This window comes from Martes martes, assembly GCF_963455335.1.
Source record: "Martes martes genome assembly, chromosome: 1".
Lineage (NCBI taxonomy): Eukaryota > Metazoa > Chordata > Mammalia > Carnivora > Mustelidae > Martes > Martes martes.
The window spans coordinates 164510236-164533567 of NC_137888.1; the positions used below are offsets into that span (position 1 = coordinate 164510236).

General features: G+C 38.8%; 1 protein-coding gene across 2 annotated transcripts in view; it reads right to left on the reverse strand.

Annotated features, from left to right (window-relative positions):
* PPARG (peroxisome proliferator activated receptor gamma) overlaps nt 1-23332 on the reverse strand; it is a 131528-nt gene that overhangs the window by 19125 nt on the left and 89071 nt on the right. For both annotated transcript variants that reach the window (XM_080821667.1, XM_080821666.1), the window contains 2 exons: nt 18174-18312; nt 7687-7886 (listed from right to left, as the gene is read on the reverse strand). In XM_080821667.1, coding sequence (XP_080677793.1) covers nt 7687-7886; nt 18174-18312 — 339 coding nt within the window. The remainder of the gene's footprint in view (nt 1-7686; nt 7887-18173; nt 18313-23332) is intronic.

Sequence of the window (23332 nt, forward strand, 5' to 3'; positions counted from 1 at the left end):
TCCAAAGATGGCAGATGCAGGAACCCAAGAGTAAGTCTGCTTGGTGGCTCTAACTAATTCTTCAAGTAAATTAGGAACAAATAATGCTTACTATGTTTTTGGACATTCTGCTTGCTTATTTCTTTTTTTTCTACTTCAGGATTGATATTATTAACGAGAGAGGGAAAAAAGAGCAGCTAATCAGTCACATCAGTTAAAATGTGCTATCTCCCCAGAAGGTCAGATTCTAATCATGAGAAAGACTTAATTTTATAGAACCTACAGAAAATGTGGTTTCTGTCCTCTAGGAGTTCTGCAGCACATTATAATTTCTATCAATGATATACTGGCTTTCTTTACTGCCATGAGAATCTGATGGTATCGATACCATACAGACCTAATACAAAATAACATGAATATAAATCATCCCCTCTTCACATATAGAAAGACTGTACCCAGAGCTGCCCACTTCAACTCCCGGACGAGCTTCTGCTCAACCATTTGGCTTCTTGGCACAGAATGTATGCATGAAATTCTTCCACCTCCATGTAAGCAGTTTATCTGGAACTATGCCCTGATAAGTCACCCTGTGACTCTTCCCCTTGACTTCCCCTGTCCCCTCATATAAAGCCCCAGGTTCCTGTTTTTGAAACTCTGTGATAGTTGAACATAGGGCACAAAATCCTGCTAATTTTCTCTCCCAATTTAACAACAATGTGACTTTAACCCCTTGGCAATCGATGTTGGTCAGGATTTCCTGGCAGTAAACACTCAAGGACAGAGAAAAGAATCAGCAGCCCCCACCATCATGCCAAACCATTCCAGATTTTTTGTTTTTTGTTTTTTTAAATCCCTTCAGCATTTTTGAAAAAGTGGTGAACTGGTAAAGAATTCTGGGTATTCACATGCAAATGAATGCCGAGTGGATTTTTTTGTTTTTCTAAGGTTTTGCTGTTTTCCTTGCGTTTCTGAAGTCTGTATAGGTACTTTCAGCCTCTGTGTAAATCTCTCAAACTGCGAAGTGATCACCAAACATGAGGTGACCAGAGATCTGCCTTTCTTTGCCACCAACTCACCTATTCTTAGATTGCCAACACTTAACTCACACATTTTATGTTGGGACCCCCCCCACCCGAAACAGGGAAAAGATAAGAGAGTTGCCTGATTTACAGAAAGCTGACCACTTAAAATCAAGTGGAATTCGACCTGCACAATTTATCTTGGATCATTAACTTAATATTACACTTCTGGTAAAATATTCTATAGAAAATGAATTTCACTTCCATATTCATTTTCTACAAATCAAAAGGAAGCCTTCCATGTTCTATTAGCTTGTATGGTATCATCTGATGATTTACCATTACATCATCCTCAAATTTGGTCTTAATGATTTTATACTTCTAGTTTGGCGCTAATGATGTATTTATATTCAGACACTGTATCACAGGGCGAGATAAGCATTTCTTCTTCACAGGAAAGAACGTTTACGAACATCTGGGAAACTATGGGGATAGATCCAGGTTTTGTGGGGCTGGAAATGCACACAATCATTGGGCACATCTATGACAACTGTTGGGTTCAATAAAAAGCAAAACTATTCAGACCCTTCTGGCAGCACTGGAAGGGGCTTCCGCTGAGGCCAAGCCCTGACACTTAAGCTTCATTCACTTCCCAGTGAGTCTGCCTCTGGCCATTACGATACTTGTACTTCTCCTATGCTGGAGAGACCAGAAAAAGGTGAGACTGACATGAAGAAAATTGTACTTCAACATGATGTTTTTCTTGGGAAGCAAAAACAGTCTCTGTAAGAGGAAATTACATTTCTTTGGAGAGATACATCAAATGTAATTAATTTTGATATATTTTCATTTTCAAAAATGGCTCCACATATCAAAGCCAGGATGGGATTAAAGGTACTGTTTTATATAGGTTATTAAGTTTAGTTACTGGCCTCTTGCATGCCTCTATTGTATAACACAATGATCATGAGGGAAGCTGGCTTAATAATGAAAATACAGTACAGTAATAAAAGTTGGCTTTTTTGACTGGAGAAATAGAACAATAGTGTTCCTTAGTAATCTATAACATCAGCATTTTAATATACAAGTTATGAAAGGGATTATGCATGAATGCTTTAAGTTTACAGCTCTTTTTGAATAATAAAATAACAAGGTAAAGGAGATAAATGAGAAAGTCAACTAATAAAGCACAGATTGTCCTGATGATTGCTTCAATTTGGGAGAATGGAATGAGTGTAACAGACAACTCTACCCTCTCACAGACCATCCCTTGGTAACCATGTCAGAGTTAAAACTGGCCTGAAAAAAATGTGTGCCCCCTCTCAAGGAGCTCTTTTGATATCTTTAGTTTTCATGACAGATTAGAGCAAAGGCTCAAGGAAGAGAAACTGAATTCTTAGGGCCTATCTTCTTCATTTTGTTTCCTTCTTCCTTTTTTATACTTCTGACTGGCTTTCATCCTTTAAGAGACTTGGTTCCCCTGGATTAGTTATAGTGGGTGACTGTTCATCAAAATGCACTGGTTAGGTTTCTTCAACTTCTGGTTTTGTCCATTTCTATTTTCCTCCTGTTGAGAACCATGGGATTTACAGAATCAAAGCGGTCTTCAGAAATCACCCACATCATCATTCTCTGACGAGGTACGAATACACTGAATGAAGTCAAGAGACGATCCAAAGTCAAATAACTATTTACAGCAAACCGTGAACTGCAACTAGATCTCCTGACTCATGACTAGTTCTTTTCCCTTTCTCTTGCTTTCTACATGACTTCCCCACTATTCCTTCTTTAAATAAAATGACTATCCTGGGAGAAATTTTGGCTTTTAAACCCAACCTCTTCCATGGTGGGGTCTTGGAGGCAGTGCCTCTGAGCAATTATTTCCTAGAAGTGCTAGTTAAGTGCTGGACGTGACAGAAGGGAAGTCTGAACAATCTCTCAAATATAATTCTGTTTTCCTGCATGGTTTAGAGATTTAAGACAAATAAAAGCTTAATGGGAAGAATTATTCACACTCCAATGAACTAGCATATAACCACAGCTCTTAAAAAGCCATCCATTGCCAGCCAAAGTGTTACTCAGCTGGCAAACTAATCGTTACCAAAAAAAAAAAAAATCCCCATGCTTTTCTTCAATCTTTTTTATTTATTGTCTGAAAGAACACTATTGGTTCAGATCTGTTATATCTTTGGCTAGTCCTGAGGTTCCTGGCAATAAAGGAATTTATTTTATTCACGTTAATATCTACATTAAGGATCCCAGGAACCGTTTCTTCATTAGCCACCCAAACAAGTCACCACTACTAGCCTGCTCTTTATTCATATTGGGGCCCCTAAGTCTCTCTTCTCTGATGGTTTGTCTGGTATCTTTCTTCTCGGGGAGCAAATTCCGACTCACTCAGGTTTTTCCACAGATGAAGGGGAAAGAAACCACCTTTGTTCAGCTCTAAGTGTAGGACAGAAAAGAACAGATATCTTTCCAATAGCTCTGAGAATTACTGGGTTTGACAGCCACTGTAAATTTTAGAATGGGAACATCTGAATGGGTACAGAATGGTTTTCACCGAAGTTTACATTTCCAAACTGGTTTTATTATTCAGTTGTTTCATATTTCACACACTATTTAGAAAAACCAGTTTTATGATGGCACCAGTTTGCTCTCGTAATTATAAAAACAGTGACTCTGCATGTACCCATCAGAAGCAATGTGATGCTTTGGGACCCAAAGTCCAACTCAGTACAAATAACGAGTTTTATTCCTTATTGGCAGATAGAGTGCAGCAAGGGCCTCACCATCTCTCAGATATGGCACGAAAAGTTGGCAGGCGTACCAAGGGTTTTTCTATTTATTGTTTTATGACAAACCATGGCACCGAAAATGGCTTTTGAAAACCACTCTTTGTTTATTTTCACCGACAAACATGGGATCATGTGACGATGATACACCCAGTGTGTTCATGGCATCGGAGTAATGTTCAAACACTGGGAACTTCCAAAGTCCATTTGGTTCTCAAATTACCATCATGAAACACAGCACCCTGGTTCTAGAGTCACGGTTTTCAGAGTTCAGTGGGATCTCTTAAAGAAGGTGCTGGCTGCTACGAGCCACTGAAAGGGAAAGAGACTGAGGGAGAGTCAGTGCCACCATAGGGTGCCTAAAAGGCTTCCTGTTAGTAAACTTTCTTCTCGGGTTAGCTATATCCAGCAATTCCACATTCATCGAGCCCTGAGCCTAAAACTCCCAAGCAGCATTCTTTCAGGCAAGGCAATGAAAAGCAGGGGTATCATACCCTGAAGACACAATGTCAAAGTTAAAAAGACAGGAGGGAAGCAGAAGCACATATCTGCTCATTTATCTGTTTTGAAAGGTGTGAGGGGCACCGGGAAATAAGATACAGGAGATGGAAGTTTAGTTGAGAAGCAAGAAGCCCTGCTTGGCCTGGAGGCAAATGCTGATAGAGGTTCCGAGAGGAGAGATTAGCAGGTATATCCCCAAATAAGACAGAACAGGCATTGGTTAAATGGAGCAGTAGGATAAATTTACAGAATGGCCACTTCAATAGAGTCCTTTCCTCTTTCAAAGACTCTGGGTAACTGGCCATCCTTTATGCTGAGCAGCCTCCCCCCAGGCTTGGCCTAACCAACACGAATGACATCAATCTCAAGCAGGGTCTATAATGAGACCCATGCTGTCCTACTGCACCAGCCATGGCCACTTTTCCATATCCCCCACCCTCTCGAGAGAGTCCATACTTCCGCACGACCTATCCTATCAATGCAAATCTTAACTTTCATAAGTCTTGGCCAAGAGATAACATAACACCCCTGAGAGAGATGCTATCAAATAAATAACATGACCAAGTCAGATAAAGAACAAATCTCTAGTCTCATTGGAAATCACATTTTGGATTTTTTTTTCCCCCTCTCCCATATTCTCTCTGAACTATTTCTTTCCACTAGTGCTTAATTTGATTTTGCAAGATAAGGAGAAAAGAGAGAGCCAAACAATTCTATTTCAGGTTTTGTGTAATCAGGGAGTGGATTATTTTAATTTGGCCCAGTCTCGCTTTCCTTTCCAGACCCTAACAAGAGGCAATTCTGCCTCGATCCAAACCATTAATGATGTCCAGGTTGGTCAGCAAATATTAGGCTAGTTAGAGGCTCTCCGTTCAAAGTCCAGAATTTCAAAGGGGCATAGGCAACAGTTTTTAATTCAATTAAACAAATACATTCTGAGTAACTATTATGGGCAAAAGCACAGTCTTAGTTACTGTAGGGGAAAACATGACAAACATTTGGCCTCTGAACTTGCAAAGCCTATAATCAAGCATTTTGCAGCCCTTTCTCTTAAAATACCATAATACCTATTTATCCCATAAGGAGCCTACAATTATCTTATTTTTAACTCAAAGATTTCGAGCCAAATTGCCAATTGGCGTGAGGTTTTAAAATGATTTACAGTGGACTGGGCTCTCTGCCCTTCGGTGACACATAAGAGACTATGCAGGTCACCAGTAGTGTACATCTAAATTCTTGACTACTAGAGGAAAAAATGTTTTTTTAATGCCTTCCTCCTATCTTTCAGGTACGATTAAATTGATAGGATTTCCAGCATGGATTGCAGGTCTGGACTGGGAGATAAAGAGAAGGTGGGAAAGCAGTTCCTGGAAACGAAACGGCCCGAGGCAAAACTGTGGAGTAAACAGTGTGCATTCGGACTCTTTCCCTGTCAGTGCTCTGTTCCCAGCTCTGGGCCTCCCAGCCTCCAGGTCCCTACCCAACACAGGATCTCAGCAAGCAGTGGCAATCTGCCTTTAGCTCTTAACCCCTTTTAGTCAGGCCACCAGTTTTCCTTTTCTTTCTCTCTCCCTTACAGTAAACACGGTTGATTTTCTATAGTCACATCAGTGACACAGAGGTCTTTGCTTGCTTTTGTTTTGCTGCTCCCTGATTCTTCGGGGGGCATTTAACAGATACACGGACTCAGCTTTACTAGGGCCTAGAGGCTGTAGTCCTACCCCTATGGAAGATAGTTGTCCTAGACGTTGAAATTTGGGAAGAACAAAAGAGCAAAAACCATAAATTTCCTGGTTGTGACTATATCAGCATAGCAGAACAAGGTAGAAGATTCCTGCCGTTCTAAAAACTGCTAAAAATAAATCATAACGCAGGTTGTTTTCCCAAGGTGAAGCTTTCCTAGTGTCTCTCTCCACACATCTCATCACCAGCCAACGGGAAGACGGGAAGACAAGCTTCCAGGAGGGCGTACCCTGCTTGGAATGCACTGGGGTAGCAGTTAGTAATCCCACATCACAGCGTTCTTCCGCATGCTGTGTGATTTCAGGGCAAAATGTTTAACCTCTTAGGATGTTAGTCTCCTCATCTTTAAAAACAGGATAATAACAGCAGCTGTCAGATGGCTGTGTGTCTTGAACATAAAGAACGTGTAAGATATTTTGAAATTGTGAAGAATCGAATACACATGTAATACTGTTGAGGTTTGTGACCTCTCTTGCCGTCAGAAAATTCATTGTCCTCCTTGGCATTTGGCTCTTTACACAGCAATAACCCCCGGTTTTCTTTTACTATTAGCTGACACTACTCTAAGGGTTTATTGCTAAAAGGAAAAAAAAAAAAAACCACATCTTGAGATCGTCTTCAAAATACATTGAAGGCTGATTATTTCTCCCCAAATAGAATGGAGGGGGGACAAAGTTACACAATTGTATGCATCTCCTGGAGGTGTTCATTTGAAAATAAATAAAAGCACAAAAGGATTGTCAAGGGCTGGGACAGTGTCTTCTGAATGTGTTCTGCACTTCTTATAACCCTAGGAACCTGCTGCACACAGTGCCGTCAAAGTCAGACCCCTGCCTGTGAAAACAGGGACAGAGATGTGACACACGTCATAGTGCAAGCTGACGGCATAACTGAAACTCAAATTCAGGTGTTGTGTCTTGTTTTAATCAGATTTCATGTTGCTTTCTCACCTTCTATTCAGAAAGACTTCTGCTTTGGAACATCTGACTTAGTAACAATTATAATTTCCGGGTTTTCTAAACTGTAATCAAGGAGCCTGCAGATATTTGAGAATCTATGGGAGGAGCAACCCAGGCAGCTCAGAGCCTCATAGAAGATAAAATTCACATACATAATCAAAGCGTAGAGCCTCCCGTTGCCCAGGACCCATCAGTAGAGCTACGAGGAAAGAAAGGTAGTATAGTGTCTACATGTATTTTTATGCTCCATATGGAACTTCCTAAGTAACTCTAGCTGTTCTCCTGAACTGTAAAATAACGGGGTCAAATACCTTTTCCAAACCGAGGTTAGGCCCCTCCCAGAGACAAGCGGGGCTGCTGGAATGGATGCAGCTGTGGCTAGTTATTCTGATGTTGAGAAAAGAGATGGGTCTTGAAGGAGGGCAGCAGGAAGGAGGGCGGGGTTTATACTTTTCTCACAGAATTTATTAGGAGAACTTGAAGGACTTTTTCCCTTTTCAAAATAAGGTTTACTTATCCTGTCCGAAAACATTTCCTTTCCTGTGTTTCAGTCTTCGATATCTAACAGCAAACAGCTGAACACAACCCACATGTGTGTGTAACAGGGTGAATGATCTTCTCAAAGACAAGACAACAACCACCGCCACAAACCCAGCCACCCCCAAATGAAGACAGCAGAAGAGAACTAACTGATTTGTCTGTTGTCTTTCCTGTCAAGATTGCCCTCGCCTTTGCTTTGGTCAGCGGGAAGGACTTTATGTATGAGTCATACAAATGCTTTGCCAGGGCCCGGAGATCAGCCGACTCTGGGTTCAGCTGGTCGATATCACTGGAGATCTCCGCCAACAGCTTTTCCTTCTCAGCCTGCGGCATCCGCCCGAACCTGATGGCTAGAGAGGGAGAGAAATGACAGGGATGTATCACTGAATCACTGCTGCTCTACCCCAGTCCTAGCACCCACACAGTAAACCCCCCCCCCCCGCCACCTCCAACAAGCTCAAGGTCTGGTTTTTCTACTCCAGCTTTGCTCAGGTTTTTATTTCATGGCAAAAGCACAGGCTATCAGTAAGAATTACACTATTCAGTTTTTTAACTGAAAAATATTAATGCATGATCTTGCTAAGAAGGTGAAAGAATCTAAGAGCTCAGCAAAGAAAGAAAAGTGTATTTACTTACATATAAAATAGGTGAGGGTCAGCTCCTATTCATCCCTCAAAACCCAAGTCAAATGTTACCTTATTTTTGAGGCTTTCCTTTACTTCTTCAAGCAGAATTTATTATTGCCTGTACTCCAATAGCTCTAGGTAATTTCTTCAATGACAGCAATTTCAAACTGTACTTTTTATTTTACACGTTTATTAATCTCACTACAGAACAATATCCTGAAGGCCAGGGACAATGTCTTACTCATTTTTTCATCCCCACCACCTGACATAAAGTCAGGCCCTAAAAAGATCAACACATTTCACAAACTGAAGGGAAGATCTGTGCCAAATTCAAAGTTGTACAGACCGGCTTTGTTCTCCAAGAGTCTGTATGATCTATTTTGTCCCTGTTATAAAGAAATATGGATGGTGCTTGCTTTCATGTTATTAAACCAGAGAGTACTTTTACATTTAGTAAAGAGAAGCCATAATCATTCCCTTGACTCTCCAGGATTATCACTTAATGATGTTTGTCAAAAAGACCATTTCCTTACTTAACATTTGGCTTCCTGTGGGGTGAGGAAGTGTAAAGAAGAAGAAAACTAAAGAAAGAAAGGCAAAGTGGAACATTTACCAGAGGTTAGTAAGGCCTAGGTTGGGGGAAAAAAATCATCTGTACCTTTTTTGGCTAAGATGGTTTTTCTTCCCCTCTTCACCCTGTACCAATGCAATCTGCAAAATACTTTTTTTAAAAAATTTTTTAAGATTTATTCATATATTTGAGAGAGAGAGAGCCTGAGCACTTGTGAGTGCGAGTGCAGGGGAGAGGGACAGAGAGGGAGAGAGGGGAAACTAAGCCGACTCCCCTCTGAGTGCAGAGCCCCATGTGGGCTTCCATTTCACCACCCTGAGATCACAATCTGAGCTGAAACCAAGAGTAGGACACTTAACCGATTGCGCCACCCAGGCGTGTAAATTATTATTTTGAATAATACTACTTCTGGGTTGTGCTTTCAACTCCCTGTATTTTCCCATAAGGACATGTGGCTATCACAGTCAATACTGCCCTGGGCACAGCTCTACTCTTACCCTCCCTAGGTGGTAGCACAGAGGTGTGTTTTTATGACCATATCCTTCACCACACTGTAGCTCCTTGAGGGCAGCATTCGTCATACTCATTTATATCTCTAGCACTTAGTGGTGCTCCCTCAATGGTTGCTGAATGCAGGCATGAATAAATGGATGGTTTCCCGCTATACGTTATAATGCTAAAGGTAGCATTCTACCCTAAGACACTAAAGCACATGAACACATTTCCATCTGAATACTTGGTGAATTCCATTTTCAATTGGCTGGAGGAGAGACTGCAGCACACTCCCAAGTCTCAAATTCATAAATACATTTCATTGGCCCCAAATAAGTGTTATCACTAACTAGTACAACTACTGTGTTTATGGGGGCCTCCTTAGGCACCTCCGAGTTAGAGGGGAAGAGAATCTTACCTCTTAGTTAGGATGCTTTTAAATTAAGTTAGCTTATATCCATTTGATAAATATATCCTCTGCCCATGACCTCTTCAAATGGAAATCTTTAAACAATTGCCATTTTTTGGTCAAAAATCTTGTCTCTCTACTCACTCTTCCCCATTCTCTTAGGCCTAGGCAATGAATGGTTGCTCACGTTCTTATCTCAGTCCCCCACCCCTCTGACCCAGATTTGTTTAGGCCCCTCAGGATATGATCTCATTACTCATTGTATTCTCTTTCAGAGCACTGATCCGAGTAATTATCGACAGTGTTTTCTTGCCTCCCTTATGTAATCTGCACGAAGGCAGGAATCTTGCTCATTACCATATCCTTAGCATTTGGTATAATGTCCAGCACATATTAAATCTTTGTAGAATATATGTCGAAATAAAACAGAAAAACAACAACAACAACCTGAGAACCAGACAGCAGATCCCTTTAGAAATCCTTCTCTGGAAGCTTGTCCAGTCATTTGTTTCCCTGTACTATGTTTATTCCCTGTATATCAGCAGTTGTCAGTGGAGAAGTGAGGAGGAGAGGGGAGGCAGGGCATATTAGAATAACTTGATAACTTCTAAAATTATGTATCTTCCCTAGGAGATGCTGATAGGTCAGCCCTACTCCCAGTGAGGAGTGCATCAAAAACTTGCAGTTTGGGACAGTTTAGAAAACCTTCCTAAATGATGGGCTCCTGTCGCATGCATCTATTAGCTCAGGTAGCAAACCAGGACTGTACTCCTATATTGGTTATTCTACTAGAATCTATTAGTACCAGGTTTTCTCATTTTTGCTCCTGGTGCAACAAAGCACATAGGGTAGGTATACAATAAATGCTTGATGAATTTAAAGCATCAAGTTTAAAAACAGAAAATGAGACAACAGGTACCCAGGGAAGTCTGGGGAAATGATCATAAAAGAAAGCAGCACCCTGTAAGAATTATGGCATATTGAAAGGAGAAGAAATTTTGGTGTAAAGACTGGAGACCACCAATATTCTATACCAAAATAAAGTGGCTAGAATCACCAACAATCTGTACAGAGTGCACAGTACCCTCTTTTCACTCAATGAGTCATTATTTGAATGCCTATTGTGTGCCCAACATTGCTCTAGGCTCTGGTTACATTTTTTATAGGTAATAAAGTATAAATATACACTCAAGCTTACATGCCTAGGAAAGCACTTCTTTCCTAAAAGATAATCAAAAAAGTTAACTTAAAATAAACAGACAGCCAAAGAGGAGTGCGAGGTACAGGCTTCCAGTTATGGAAGGAGTAAGTCACAGGGATGAAAGGTACAGCATAGGGAATAGAGCTAATGGTACATGGTAACAGAGGGTCGTTACACTGTGGTAAGTGTAGCATATGTACACACAGGTAAGTGTAACATAGCATGTGACATATAGAGACACTGAATCACTATGTTGTGCACCTGAAACTAATGTAACATTGTGTGTCAACAATATTTCAATTAGAAGAATAAAAAAATAAAATTTCTGTTAGGAAAAAACCCAGCCAAACATAGACACTACATTTGCTAGTTTTGCTTTTCTGTAACCTACTAAAAAATAGCTCAAAATGACTTCTAAAAATAATTTTAGAATTAGGACATATTAATGTGAAAGCCTTCTGCTATAATCTAAATAAAATGTGAATTTTTATAAGTCAAAGTTCCCCTGAAAGTTTAAATCTTTTATTTTTTAAATTTTTAAAAATTTTTTAATTTTTTTTTAAAGATTTTATTCATTTGCCAGAGAGCGAGAGAGTACACACAAGCAGGCAGAGAGGCAGGCAGAGGCAGCGAGAGAAGCAGGCTCCCCGCCGAGCAAGGAGCCCGATTCAGGACTCGATCCCAGGATCCTGGGATCATGACCTGAGCCGAAGGCAGCGGCCCAACCAACTGAGCCACCCAGGCATCCCTGAAAGTTTAAATCTTATGAACAAATTTTCTGTATCATTAAATGCTCATGCATTCATTGATCCAATGAACTATCAGTGCAACTAATTATTTGGTGATTTTAGCATTTTCAACAAAGGAATTTAAAAAATACTCCCCATTTGGTGAAACTAAATTTGCCTAACACATACAGAAATCTGAAGCTGTAGAGAAAATGCCATTTTTTATTTGTATGCATTTTTTAAGAGAGAAAATGTCTATTTTATTTTGTTACTTTTGAGTCCCATGTAATAATACCTATTCAACTGTATGTGAAATGATGAGATAAGGCACAGAAAGTGCTCAGCACAGTGCCTGGCACATAGTAATGCTTAATAAATATAGCTTTTATTACTTGTGGATGAAGTGGTCTAGGGCAACCATGGTACCATGGTTCCTGTGGACTACAGACCAGGAGGGTAACTAACCATGGAACAAAGACCTAAATTCATTCCCATAGATAAAGAACAAATCCTGAAAACCTAATCTGTCTATCTCTGTAAATCTCTCTCTGTCTTTAACTTGTTTAAGGAATGGTGTACTAATTCTTGAACCTCAGTTTCCACCCATTGGGTGGAAGAATCTGAGGACCAACAGAGGAAGTATTTATTTCTCCCAACAGCAGTTGCTGTCTGCTTTAAGACTGAAGTTAAGAGCTTAGAAAAGAAGATGGAAATTCTAGATTGGGGACCAGAAGTATAAAGGCTGAGTGTGCCCATATGTATGCAAGAATATTTTCTACTCCTGCTTAAAAGACAGAGGAACGTGCTCCATGTGTTATTATGAGTCACAGAGGGAGAACTTCTGGCCTCTCTGGAAGGCAAAGAAATTAACACTGCACTTCAACTGGTCAGGAAGTCTACTTTCTAGTTTCAGTTCAGTGAAAAACTGGCTAAAAGTGGCTTGACTTCTCTGGTCTTTAACTCCTTTATCTATAAAATGAGGGACTTGGAAAAGACCTCTAAAGCTTCCTTCTTTTAACTTTAAATTTAGCTATAAAATTCTACAAATCTCGATGACACACAGTACTGCAGAACACCCTACACTCCTTTTTTTTTTAAATCTCCATATATTTTTTAAAAAATTATTTTTATTAACATATATTATTTGCCCCAGGGGTACAGGTTTGTGAATCATCAGGTTACACATTTCACAGCACTCACTATAGCACATACCCTCCCCAGTGTCCATAACCCAACCACCCTCTCCCTACCCCCCACCCCCCAACACCTTTTTTTTTTTTTTTAAAGCAATATTTGTCCTGTCTTTGAGCCCCTGGATGGGGGGGTGGGGGGAAAGACACACTCTGTCTGTTCTATAGATCTATCATCTGACGCACAGAGCAACTTCCAGAACACTGGCATTCAGTGTCATATAGGGGATAATTAATCACCTATAGAGAATTCATGAATCTTGGTTTGAAAAAAATTGTCAGTATCAGAATCAGTATGTAGCCTTCAGGAAGAACAGGTTTGGCAGAGACTTAATTTCTGGTGAAAATATATTAGTTAACCTTTATATAATACAGTTTTACTGAACTGAATGCAATTCACTACTAGCTTATGACGTATTCAGTACTGTGTATTTAGTATGATTTACTGGACACACAAACTCCACATAAAATCTGCACATGCAGATTTAGATATCCTGTTCTTTGGATCTTGGTACAGTGCTAAGAAACAATACTTCTTAATGACAATAATGTGTTTTTTAAATACCTAATTGTAGGAGCATTTAAAGACAAAATGGTACTTAGTTAAAAGATGAATTAAAATGATTTTCAAAATTATAAATTAATAGAAAACCAAAGAATGAATTGAGTCTTACTAAAAGTACCTTTGTCTTTCAACATATAAAGGGTGACTTTGCAATCATATTAGACTTTTGACAAATGGTAAGGCTATGTCTCATGGTCAATTTTAACACGTTTATTATCCAAAAGCCTTATCATCTAAATAAGACATATAACACTATTGGTTTTAATATGACTGTTGCCAATCAGTTATGTTTTTCCACCTCTCTTTCTTGAGAAAAAAACTTGTGCATTTTGAGGTTTTGCAGGATTTGGGAATCTAATAACTATGGTTTTCTAGCTCCTCTACGTAAAACAAGGAGCAGCCTTAGCACCATATTATTCAGGGGTAACATCTTCAAACTATTTGCAGAGGACATTTAAACATTTGTCTAGGTTTCTTTCCAAGGTAGAGATGTTGCATCAAACCCATGTTTGACGCAAGACATGAGCTAGACAGACTGGACTGGGGACACAGGATGAAAGGCTGTGTCTAGTCGGGGAGAACCTACATATATACGGATTATTTTCTCTCATGCACCCCTCTTCACTAGCTCCTTCCCTCTCACCAGAGCAGATTCTGACCCTAGTTATAACCTCCTCCTTGGGCTATCTTTCCTCTCCCACCAACGTTACTGAAAGAGGAGTCTTCCTTCTCTGCCTGTGCTTGTCGCCATTTACATCCCAATCACCTATAGCGATCTTCCAATGCCTCATTTAAATTTCCAAAACTTTGCTCTTAAAAGTTCCCCGTGTTCTTTCTGACAGCCAGATCTGGGGGCCTCTCCGGAGTTCTTGCTCCGGCTTGAGCTCTCCAGCATTCTCCCAGCTTTTGCTACTGTTGACCTTCTCCACCCTCTTACTTGAAATTTGTTCTCATCGCAGTTTCTGCTTTTCTGGTTCTCCTATCTTTCTGCCTATTTTCCAGACCTTTTTGATGGCCCCCTCTTCCTTCCCTTCTATTCTGCTGTTCCTAGTTCAATCTCCTCTCTGACTAACAAAATGTGCTAATGACTGCTGCCCTCTCTTTCCTGCGATTTGGACCCTGCGTTTTCTCTTGTTCCTGTATTCTTTATACATGGATGCTAGATATCCCGTAAGACCCTCAAATGCAGTTGCAATGAAATTCTGATTTTCTCCTCTAAACTGTCTCTTCTTCCCATTTCCCTTTCTTGGTTAATTCATCCTATCACCCAACTAGACACCCTGAACAATTTCTGACAATCTCTCTTTCCCTCAGACACTTGTATTCATTGGTTATGCTCCGACATTTTTCTCAATTTCATTTCTCCTCACTTACTCTTCCCACTGTCTTAATGCATAATATTGCATTTGTCCTCTGACGAATTTCCCTATTTGTCTATCCTTTTTACAGCTGTCAGTAGTTTAGTTTTTGGTAATAACAATCTGATCATTCCCTTGCTTTAGAAAGCAGAGCGTGGTTTCTCAGGAAAGGTATAAAACACACAGAAGGGGAAGAGGGGGAATTAGAAAGTCTCATGGAAGACAGCATTTCAACTGGGTCTTGAATGCCAGGTAGAACTGTGACAGGGAACCAAACGACATAATAAACGGAGACCCAGAGGTATCCCACCATAAAGCACTATGCAGAACGGCAAAGTACACAGTTTACCTCAAGTGTAAGTTGAATAGGGCAGGAGTGGGAAAGGGAGGTGGAAGCTAGCATGTAGGCAACCATGAATGCCTAGCCAGTCTGAGCACACAGCTGCCATGTGTTGGGACTTTTTACTTGGTGATATTTTCTGAAAATCAACATTTGGGTAATTCTCTTTTATATTACAAAGAAGACTAAAGAAAAAAACCTAACACATTGAAGTAAACTTATTTGCCATTCATGCTTTTCTTTTTCACAAGGAAGGAGAGAACTGCCTTTAAAAATGCTGAGTACTGCAAATATCTGTACAACCATTTTTTCTGGATTTTTATGAAGCTGCTGAGAAATTATTTTTAAAGTTGTCAGCTTTTTTAAAAAAAATAACAGACCCCCCCTAATTTATATAATAGAATGTCCTGGTCAGTAAAGTTAAGGTTTCACTAATTTTTATATTTATGAAAAGCATCATTTTCATTCAAATCTCAGTGGCATAGAGAAAATCTTTCCTTATCCTTGAGTGCTTTGGATTTGTACTCTAAGGCTACATCATTATGTGACCATCAAATGTACTGCCTTAAATTGCTGAGCAATTTTTCAGAACATCCAGAAGACCTGATTCAGGCATACGAATTATATTTTTATGGCACCAAAACATACAGGTAGAAACTTTTAAATTCAGGTAGTCGACAGATGCCAGATACCTACATACTTGAGGAAACGGTGACAATGTCTATAAAATATGGTCCAGTTTGTTGAAAAGTGAAAAATTCAGGGAGGTAGCTTGTTTTAGTTATGTAGAATCACAGAACTTTCAAAGTTGAAAGGATTTAGCAATCATTGTTTCAGTGATTTTTCAACAGTGTTCCTCAGGGCCCTGAGGATTCCTTGAAGGTTACTTCAGAAGCTTCCTTTAAGGCTGGGCATGGGTGGCTAATGCACAAGCTACATGCATCAAAAGGATTAAACAGAGACCAAAGAGCAGAAACAGCAGCAACAGAGAATGGAGTAAATTTACTTTGGGAGGGTGTTCATCTCTTCTTGTGTGTTCTGAAAGTACTGAGGTCCTGATTTTATAAGAAGGCTCTTGACAAGTTAGTTGGGTTATTACAGTGAGGTCCATTCACATAAAACATTAATAAATTAACAAAATAATTTTAAATAGTTACTACAACCTCCTAAAAAACTTTGTATTTGGAAATGTTTCCTTTCTCAGGATAACAGGCAAAACTACTCAAAACCTCGCTGTTGAGTTTCCCTTCTTGTGCACATATCAAATGGATATTTTCTGTGCAGCAAACACATTCCCATAAAAACCTAATCTTAGAAGGGATTTTCTTAGTCACAGTTGCAATCTTGTAAATCTTGAACTTCGTAAGTCTTTGATGCCAGAACATTTAATTCCTTTTTTTTGTCTTTCCAAAAAGAACTAAACACTCCCTATCAAGACTGCTCTTCTCTCTAAATAGAATAAATTAATTGTCATTTGAAATCAAATGATGACTGTATTATTAAGTTTATGGGCTTTCTTTGACTTTCCTGGGAAGAGAAAATTATACCATCAATACTACATAGATTGTTGGGCTTTAAATATTATTTGCCCATACATAAGCAAAACGAGATGTATTTTACATGAATGTGTGCAAGCAACAGGAAATATATTTGAAGTGACAAATTTTTAAAGAGCAAAAAACAAATACCACTAAAAGAAGACATGGGATGCTTTCCTAGGCAGTCTTGGTAATAATGATTTCAAAGTCAAAGATTTCTTCATAAAGACAAAACAAGTTTACTGCAACTTGATTACATCATCTAAAACATAACCCTTGACTTGAAAATGTGCCCTTATGTTTTATGAAGTCTGAAATAGAAAGGAAATTGATGGAATCAAACCAGTAAATTATTTTGCAATTAATGCCTGCAGTTGTCTACTGCTACATAGCAGATGTAATCAACTGAGGAAAGTCAGACCAAATCTCCCTCCTGCCCAGGATAGCTGATAGATCTCTTCATAATACATTCTTGCCTTTAGAGGAAATAACCCACATTAATTACAAAACTATAATTTTGTGATCTATTTTTAAAGAGTTGGATATCAACCAATGAGTGATTCTCAAATATTTTGAAAATGTCCACCGAGAAAACCAAACATCTGCATGACAGAATAAAACTTTAATTTTCAAAGATGCTTTGGAGTCCTAACCTATGAAGACTGACTTCAAACATTATTTTTTCACCAGATCAGTTTGGACACAGGTGCAGGCAAAAGAAAGAAAAAAGTAGAATATCCAGTGAACTGAGACTTTGGATTTTATTTGATCTCTTTGGCATTTTATATTTCTTGAGCCTATAATGAGTTTTCAAAGAACTAATATTTGACAAATATAATATTATCAGGTTACTATCCAATCTGTTTGTGACTTTGTTAACACCAATCCGAGCTAAATGGAAATCAAGAACTATTTCTTCAAACAGGCCTATGTTCCATAATTTTACTTAGTTAGTTCTATAATTCATGAAAACAAGGGTCTTCTCAGGTCGTCTGCATTCTTTCTCTTAAGTTGACACTCTTTGATTTTCGATATGGGTTTGAAAAACAGAAAGTTTTATTATGTTTCTATGGACACTGAAGTTTTGTGGAACCTTAAAATTCTTTCCTTTATCCACAAGTCTGCATGCTCCTTGAAGATGAGGATACTGCTGTGCCTACAATCATCTTTGCACAGTAAAGAGGCGAAAAAAAGGATATATTCTAAATTCTGATATGCCACTTAAAGTTCCATACCCAGAAACCTGCAGAATTTTCTTACATTTAAAGTAGAAAGAAACTACTGAGACACACAAGCATAATTCTGTTTTTAATGCTATTAAAGCAACATAAAAAACTAATCATAATCATTACATTCATTTTAAAATACTAGTTATTTCTTCCATTTCTCATATTTTCATGTCTTCTCTCCCATCATGGCGGATGCCCAACCACAGAGAGAAGGATTCTACACTAAAAGCCTGACTTTGACGGAAATGAGAAATGCTTTATCAGCATATACTGTTCTGTAATCTGGCATTTTGTGGGAAACTGTACACATTTTCAGCAATGGCCCTAGAGGCTCCTGCTCTGGCAGCCATAATGAGCACAGTAAAGCATGCGTGCTGAGTGTTCACTTACCATTGTGAGACATCCCCACAGCGAGGCATTTCTGAAATCGACAGTACTGACATTTATTTCTACTTTTTTTGTGGATCCGACAGTTAAGGTCACACCTATCGTAAATGAGCTTCAATCTGATTGTCCTCCGGAAGAAACCCTGCAAAAGGATATGGAGAAAAGAAGTGAACCTTAGGTCTTTATGACACATGGAAGCAGCAACATCTGGGACAAGGCGCACTGGCCTAGGTATCAGAAAAGGCAGGCTCTGTCACTGGTGACTTCAGACAAGTCACTTAACTGCCAGTTTTCTTTGCTATAAGATACAGAACCAGAAGATCACAGTGTCCTTTAGCTCTGAAACAGTGACCACATCCAACTGATGTCATTCAATGTATCTTGGCTCTACATGTGGATCTCAGCATGCTCTAAGAAGTGCTCTGGATTTAATGTAATGCAAATAAAACACCATGTAATCAGTTCAGTCTCTCTGCAAATCATTCCAACAGCATGCCCCAGCCTTTATTATTGTGCTAAGCCATTTGGCCAAGTTATAATCACTTCATTCTAAAACATGATCAGGGCCAATAAAAATCCACATGTGGATAATTTTTAAGAATTCTCTATGTTGCATAATTTCCTACAGAATTGGTTTCATTTACTTATGCAGTTTAAAGAGTGCTTCATAACTGTCATAGCCTACAAAAAAAAATAATAATAGGAAAGAACAGGAGAAGTAATATGCAGATCCTCAGACAATGGACTGCCATTTCAAAACAGCAAATAGATCGATTTAGGCTAATTGAATTCTGTTGTATTTGTACTTTATTGACAGACCTGAAAGAAATTTTAATTGGAAATGTTTGCTAATTCCATTTTTTGTTGTTGTTCTCAGAGTGTTCTTATTCATTTCCACTGTGCTCATCTCCATGAGACTCAATTCTTAACTTTTTCAAACATATCTGGCCTGTTTGGTACAAAATCCCTGAACTGATACTGGTCCCACCACTGACATGCATTTTCACTTTTTCTAGATTTGTGTCTTGAATTCTAGACAAGTATTTCTACTGCTGACTTGACATGTCACTTGGAAATCCAACAGCTACAAACCCAGCACGTCCATCATTGAAACTCTGGACTGTTGCCTGCGAGCTCACTTTACCAGCAGTTTTCACTGTCTCAGGTGGTACAATCACCCTCTGAATCTCTCAAGCCAAACTTTTTTCCCAAGCCAACCTCTTTGAAGTCACTCCTGACTTCTCTCTCTCACATGGAAAGCTCTTCCTCTAAATACACACCTGCTTATTCTCTTCACTGCCTTCAAGTCTTGCCAACATCTCAACTTCTCAATGAGGCTTACACACCCTATTTAATACAGTGGCCTGTCCTTGCCCCCGCCTCTTGTCTGGAGCTCCTGGTCTCTTTCACTCTACTCTAGGTTTGTATTTTTTTTTTTTCCCCAATAGCACTTAGGACTTTCTAACATACCATATAATTTACTTATTATATTTAAGTGTTTATTTTCTGTCCCTACCTCAAAGCCCAATTAAAATTGTGAGTTCCCTGGGGAGCCAATGGAGATGACCCAAATACCAACAGTAGTTTTCTATTAAAATCTGTTGAATCTTTGAAGATGTATGACCCTTAAGTACCTTTCTGGGCCATCTCTGATATTTCTCTATCCTAAACCATGACTGAGATATCACAAGGCAATTCCTTTTTTGTTACCTTATTAAATGTAATATGAATTACAAACATGTAGAAAATACATGTAATTATAAAACATAACAAGATATTATCACACATGAGCCCACTGCTGAGATTTAAAATCATGACCAGAAATTCTTGCCCTATTCAACTCCTGCCCTTTGTGTCCCCTCGACAAAGTAATCATTATTCTCAATTTTATGTTTATTGTTTTCTTGACCTTAAAGAAAATACAGTTTTGTCACACCATATGTAAAAATTGAGTAATACATTGATCATTTATGCTTGTTGGGGGCTTTATTAAATGGTATGATGCTTCATATAGTACTTTGGGATTTTCATTTTTTTAAATTTAGTAGTAGGTTTCTAAAATTTATCTATTTTCTTGTGAAAAGCTAGGATTTATTCATTTTCACAATTTCATAATATTCTATTATATGACTATCCCACAATTTATTGATATCTTCTCATGTTGATGGATGTTTAAGTTGTTGCCAATATTTTGCTATTACAAACCGTGCTTTGATAAATATTTTTGTAAATGTTTTATGATGCATGTGTACAACAGTTACCTAGGAGTGGGGTTTTTTGGATTGTGCAATAAGTGAATGTGAAATTTTACAAGATCACACCAAACTGTTTTCAGAGTGATTTTTAATCAATTTCCATTCCCTCTAACAATGGGTATCGTCAGACTTCTTAATTCTTGACAATGTAGTATATGTCAAACAGAATCTAAGTGTGATCTTAATTTGTATTTTCCTGATTTTTCTTTTCCTAGTTTCCAACGGTCTCTTCCTTAAAACTGAATATTAGAAATTCTTTATATATTCTAGACACTAATCTGCTGTATGTTCCAGGTATTGCAAACATCTTCTGCTCTCTATGGTTTACTATCCTTGAAATTTATTACTTCAGTTTCTCGGGTTTTTTTGAACCTGTAAACAGTTTCATTTCTCTCTCTCACTGCTGAAAGATTACAGAGAACTTCGTTATCTTCCATCTCGCTTCAGATCCCATGATCTTTGTGCTTCCACTGTTGCTGTGGAGAGGCTACTGTCAATTGACTTTGAAGTGTTGTTGTTTTTTCTTCTTTTCTCTTTGGCTGCTTTTATACACTCTCTTAGTTTTCAGTATTCTGCAGTTTCACTGCAGTGTGCCTTGGAATGGATTTTTCATTTATTCTCTTGGGCGTGTTTTCTGCATCATGGTCTCACTTGTTCATCAGTTCGGACATGAATTAGAGAAGTGTTAGACCTTATTCTAGCCTTCAATTTTCTAAAATTCTCCTTTACATTTTCCATCTTTTTGTCATCAATTACTTAATAACATTGAATACAAAAGTAAACATTGGAACAAGAGTTAAATAAGATCCCAAAAGATACATAATTACAATGAGAAAAAAAGGAAACATTCCTCACCAAAGTTCATCAGTGAGAACAGTTCTGTACATTACTCTTCTACTGATTAGTGAAGAAGACAAACTTTTCTAATATTCAAAGACCCTATGAATCCTTCAAGAACTAAGAGGCTTCAAATCCTAGCAGATTCTGGACGGACATATTTTTAAGGCACTGTGATTCTCGATCTCAGTAATTTCTTGACATTTACTTTCCAGTTCAGTAGTCCTTTCTTCTGCTATGTCCAGTAACTAACCCTTTCACTGAATTTTTATTTCAATAATTATATATTTCACTGTTTAAATTTCACGTCCCTAAATAAATTGATTTATTTTCCAATATGCCTGGTCATTCCTGATAGTCTATTGTTGCTTGTTCACAGCTGTGATTCTGCCCTCTTTCTTGAAACAGTTCATACACAGCTATTCTGTATTCTCTATCAGGCAATCCCAATTATCTGCTCTCCTTGTATGGGGTGGGGAGGGGGGTCTAAATCTGTTTTTGTTTATTTTTTTTAATATTTTTATTTATTTATTTGACAGAGAGAGATCACAAGGAGGCAGAGAGGCAGGCAGAGAGAGGAGGGGAAGCAGGCTCCCTGCTGAGCAGAGAGCCTGATGCAGGGCTTGATCCCAGGACCCTGAGATCATGACCTGAGCCGAAGGCGGAGGCTTAACCCACTGAGCCACCCAGGCTCCCTGTTTTCGTTTATTTTTGATAAATGTCGTTCAAGTTGACTGACTTCTTAATGTGCTTATTGGCTGATATTTTATTTTAAAACTCGTATATTGACCTTAAACTGTGGGAATCCTACAGGATCTAAACTGGGAGTTCGTGCCTCCAAAAAGAATTTGCAGATGCTTCTGTTGGAAGCCAGAGGCGCCACTGACTTGTGACTATTTCAAATTCCCTTAAGAAAGCTGGCTCCATTCAAAAGCCCTAGCCTCAGATCCCCCTCACTGATGGCTCTGGACTCTGTTATAGGCATCTTTCTCTGGCAAAATGCCACACCTCAACACTATGATGGGCATCTACCATGAGAAACCCTGCGCCTCAGTGTGTCTGCAGCCCACAGGTCAAGACCTAGAGCTTTTGTTCGTTTGTTTGTGTTGCTATTGTTGGTTGTTTGGGAGAAGTTTTCCCTACCCTTGTGAGATCAGCAGTATCTCAAAGATTAGGTCCTACAGAGGATCTGCTGGAAGTTGAAGCCTCCTTAATTCTCAAAGTGTTCTGAGGACCTCTGAATATTAAAAAGGTATTTTCTTTTCACTTACTAATAGAAGGTTAATGTACAGAACTAGTCTAACTGATAAATATTGGTGGGAAATTTTGTTTGGATTTTTGCCATTGTGATCATATGTGTTTTATGATATTCCTTGACTGTGTTTTAAAAATTTCCCTTCTAAAAACTGATCTCCATGGTGGAAAATGCTGCTTGGCTAGCTGAGAATGGGGCAGGTCCCAGAGCAGTCAGTTATTAGGCATGGCTGGAAGGTTTTTTGATGATAGAATTATGTTATTTAAGTTTAACCCTTATAATGCAAAGTTGTGTTTTGACTCATACAGTATCTTTCAAAGTGTTTCACATTATTTATTTATTTTTTTAAAAAGATTTTATTTATTTGACAGACAGAGAGCACAAGTAGGCAGAGAGGCAGGCAGAGAGAGGAGGAAGCAGGCTCCCTGAGGAGCAGAGAGCCCGATGTGGGGCTCTATCCCAGGACCCTGGGATCATGACCTGAGCTTAAGGCAGAGGCTTTAACCCACTGAGCCACCCAGGCGCCCCTCACATTATTTTTTTATGATGATTCAGGGTCTTTCAATGTTAAAGGAAAATAATTCTGGATATTATTTATGTACTGTGTATGTACATAAAATCATAAACTGAATATATACACACTTCGGCACACAGCTTAGAAGTTGCTTTTACTTTTCTTTTTCAAAACACCTAGTTCATGATAGTCAACTGTATTCTTATCCTTTGATTATTTCAAGAAACCTAGTGAGGAAGATATAGGCCATTGGAGTCTTTTCTGTACAGATATTTATTGATTTGAAGAACGAAACAGGCTT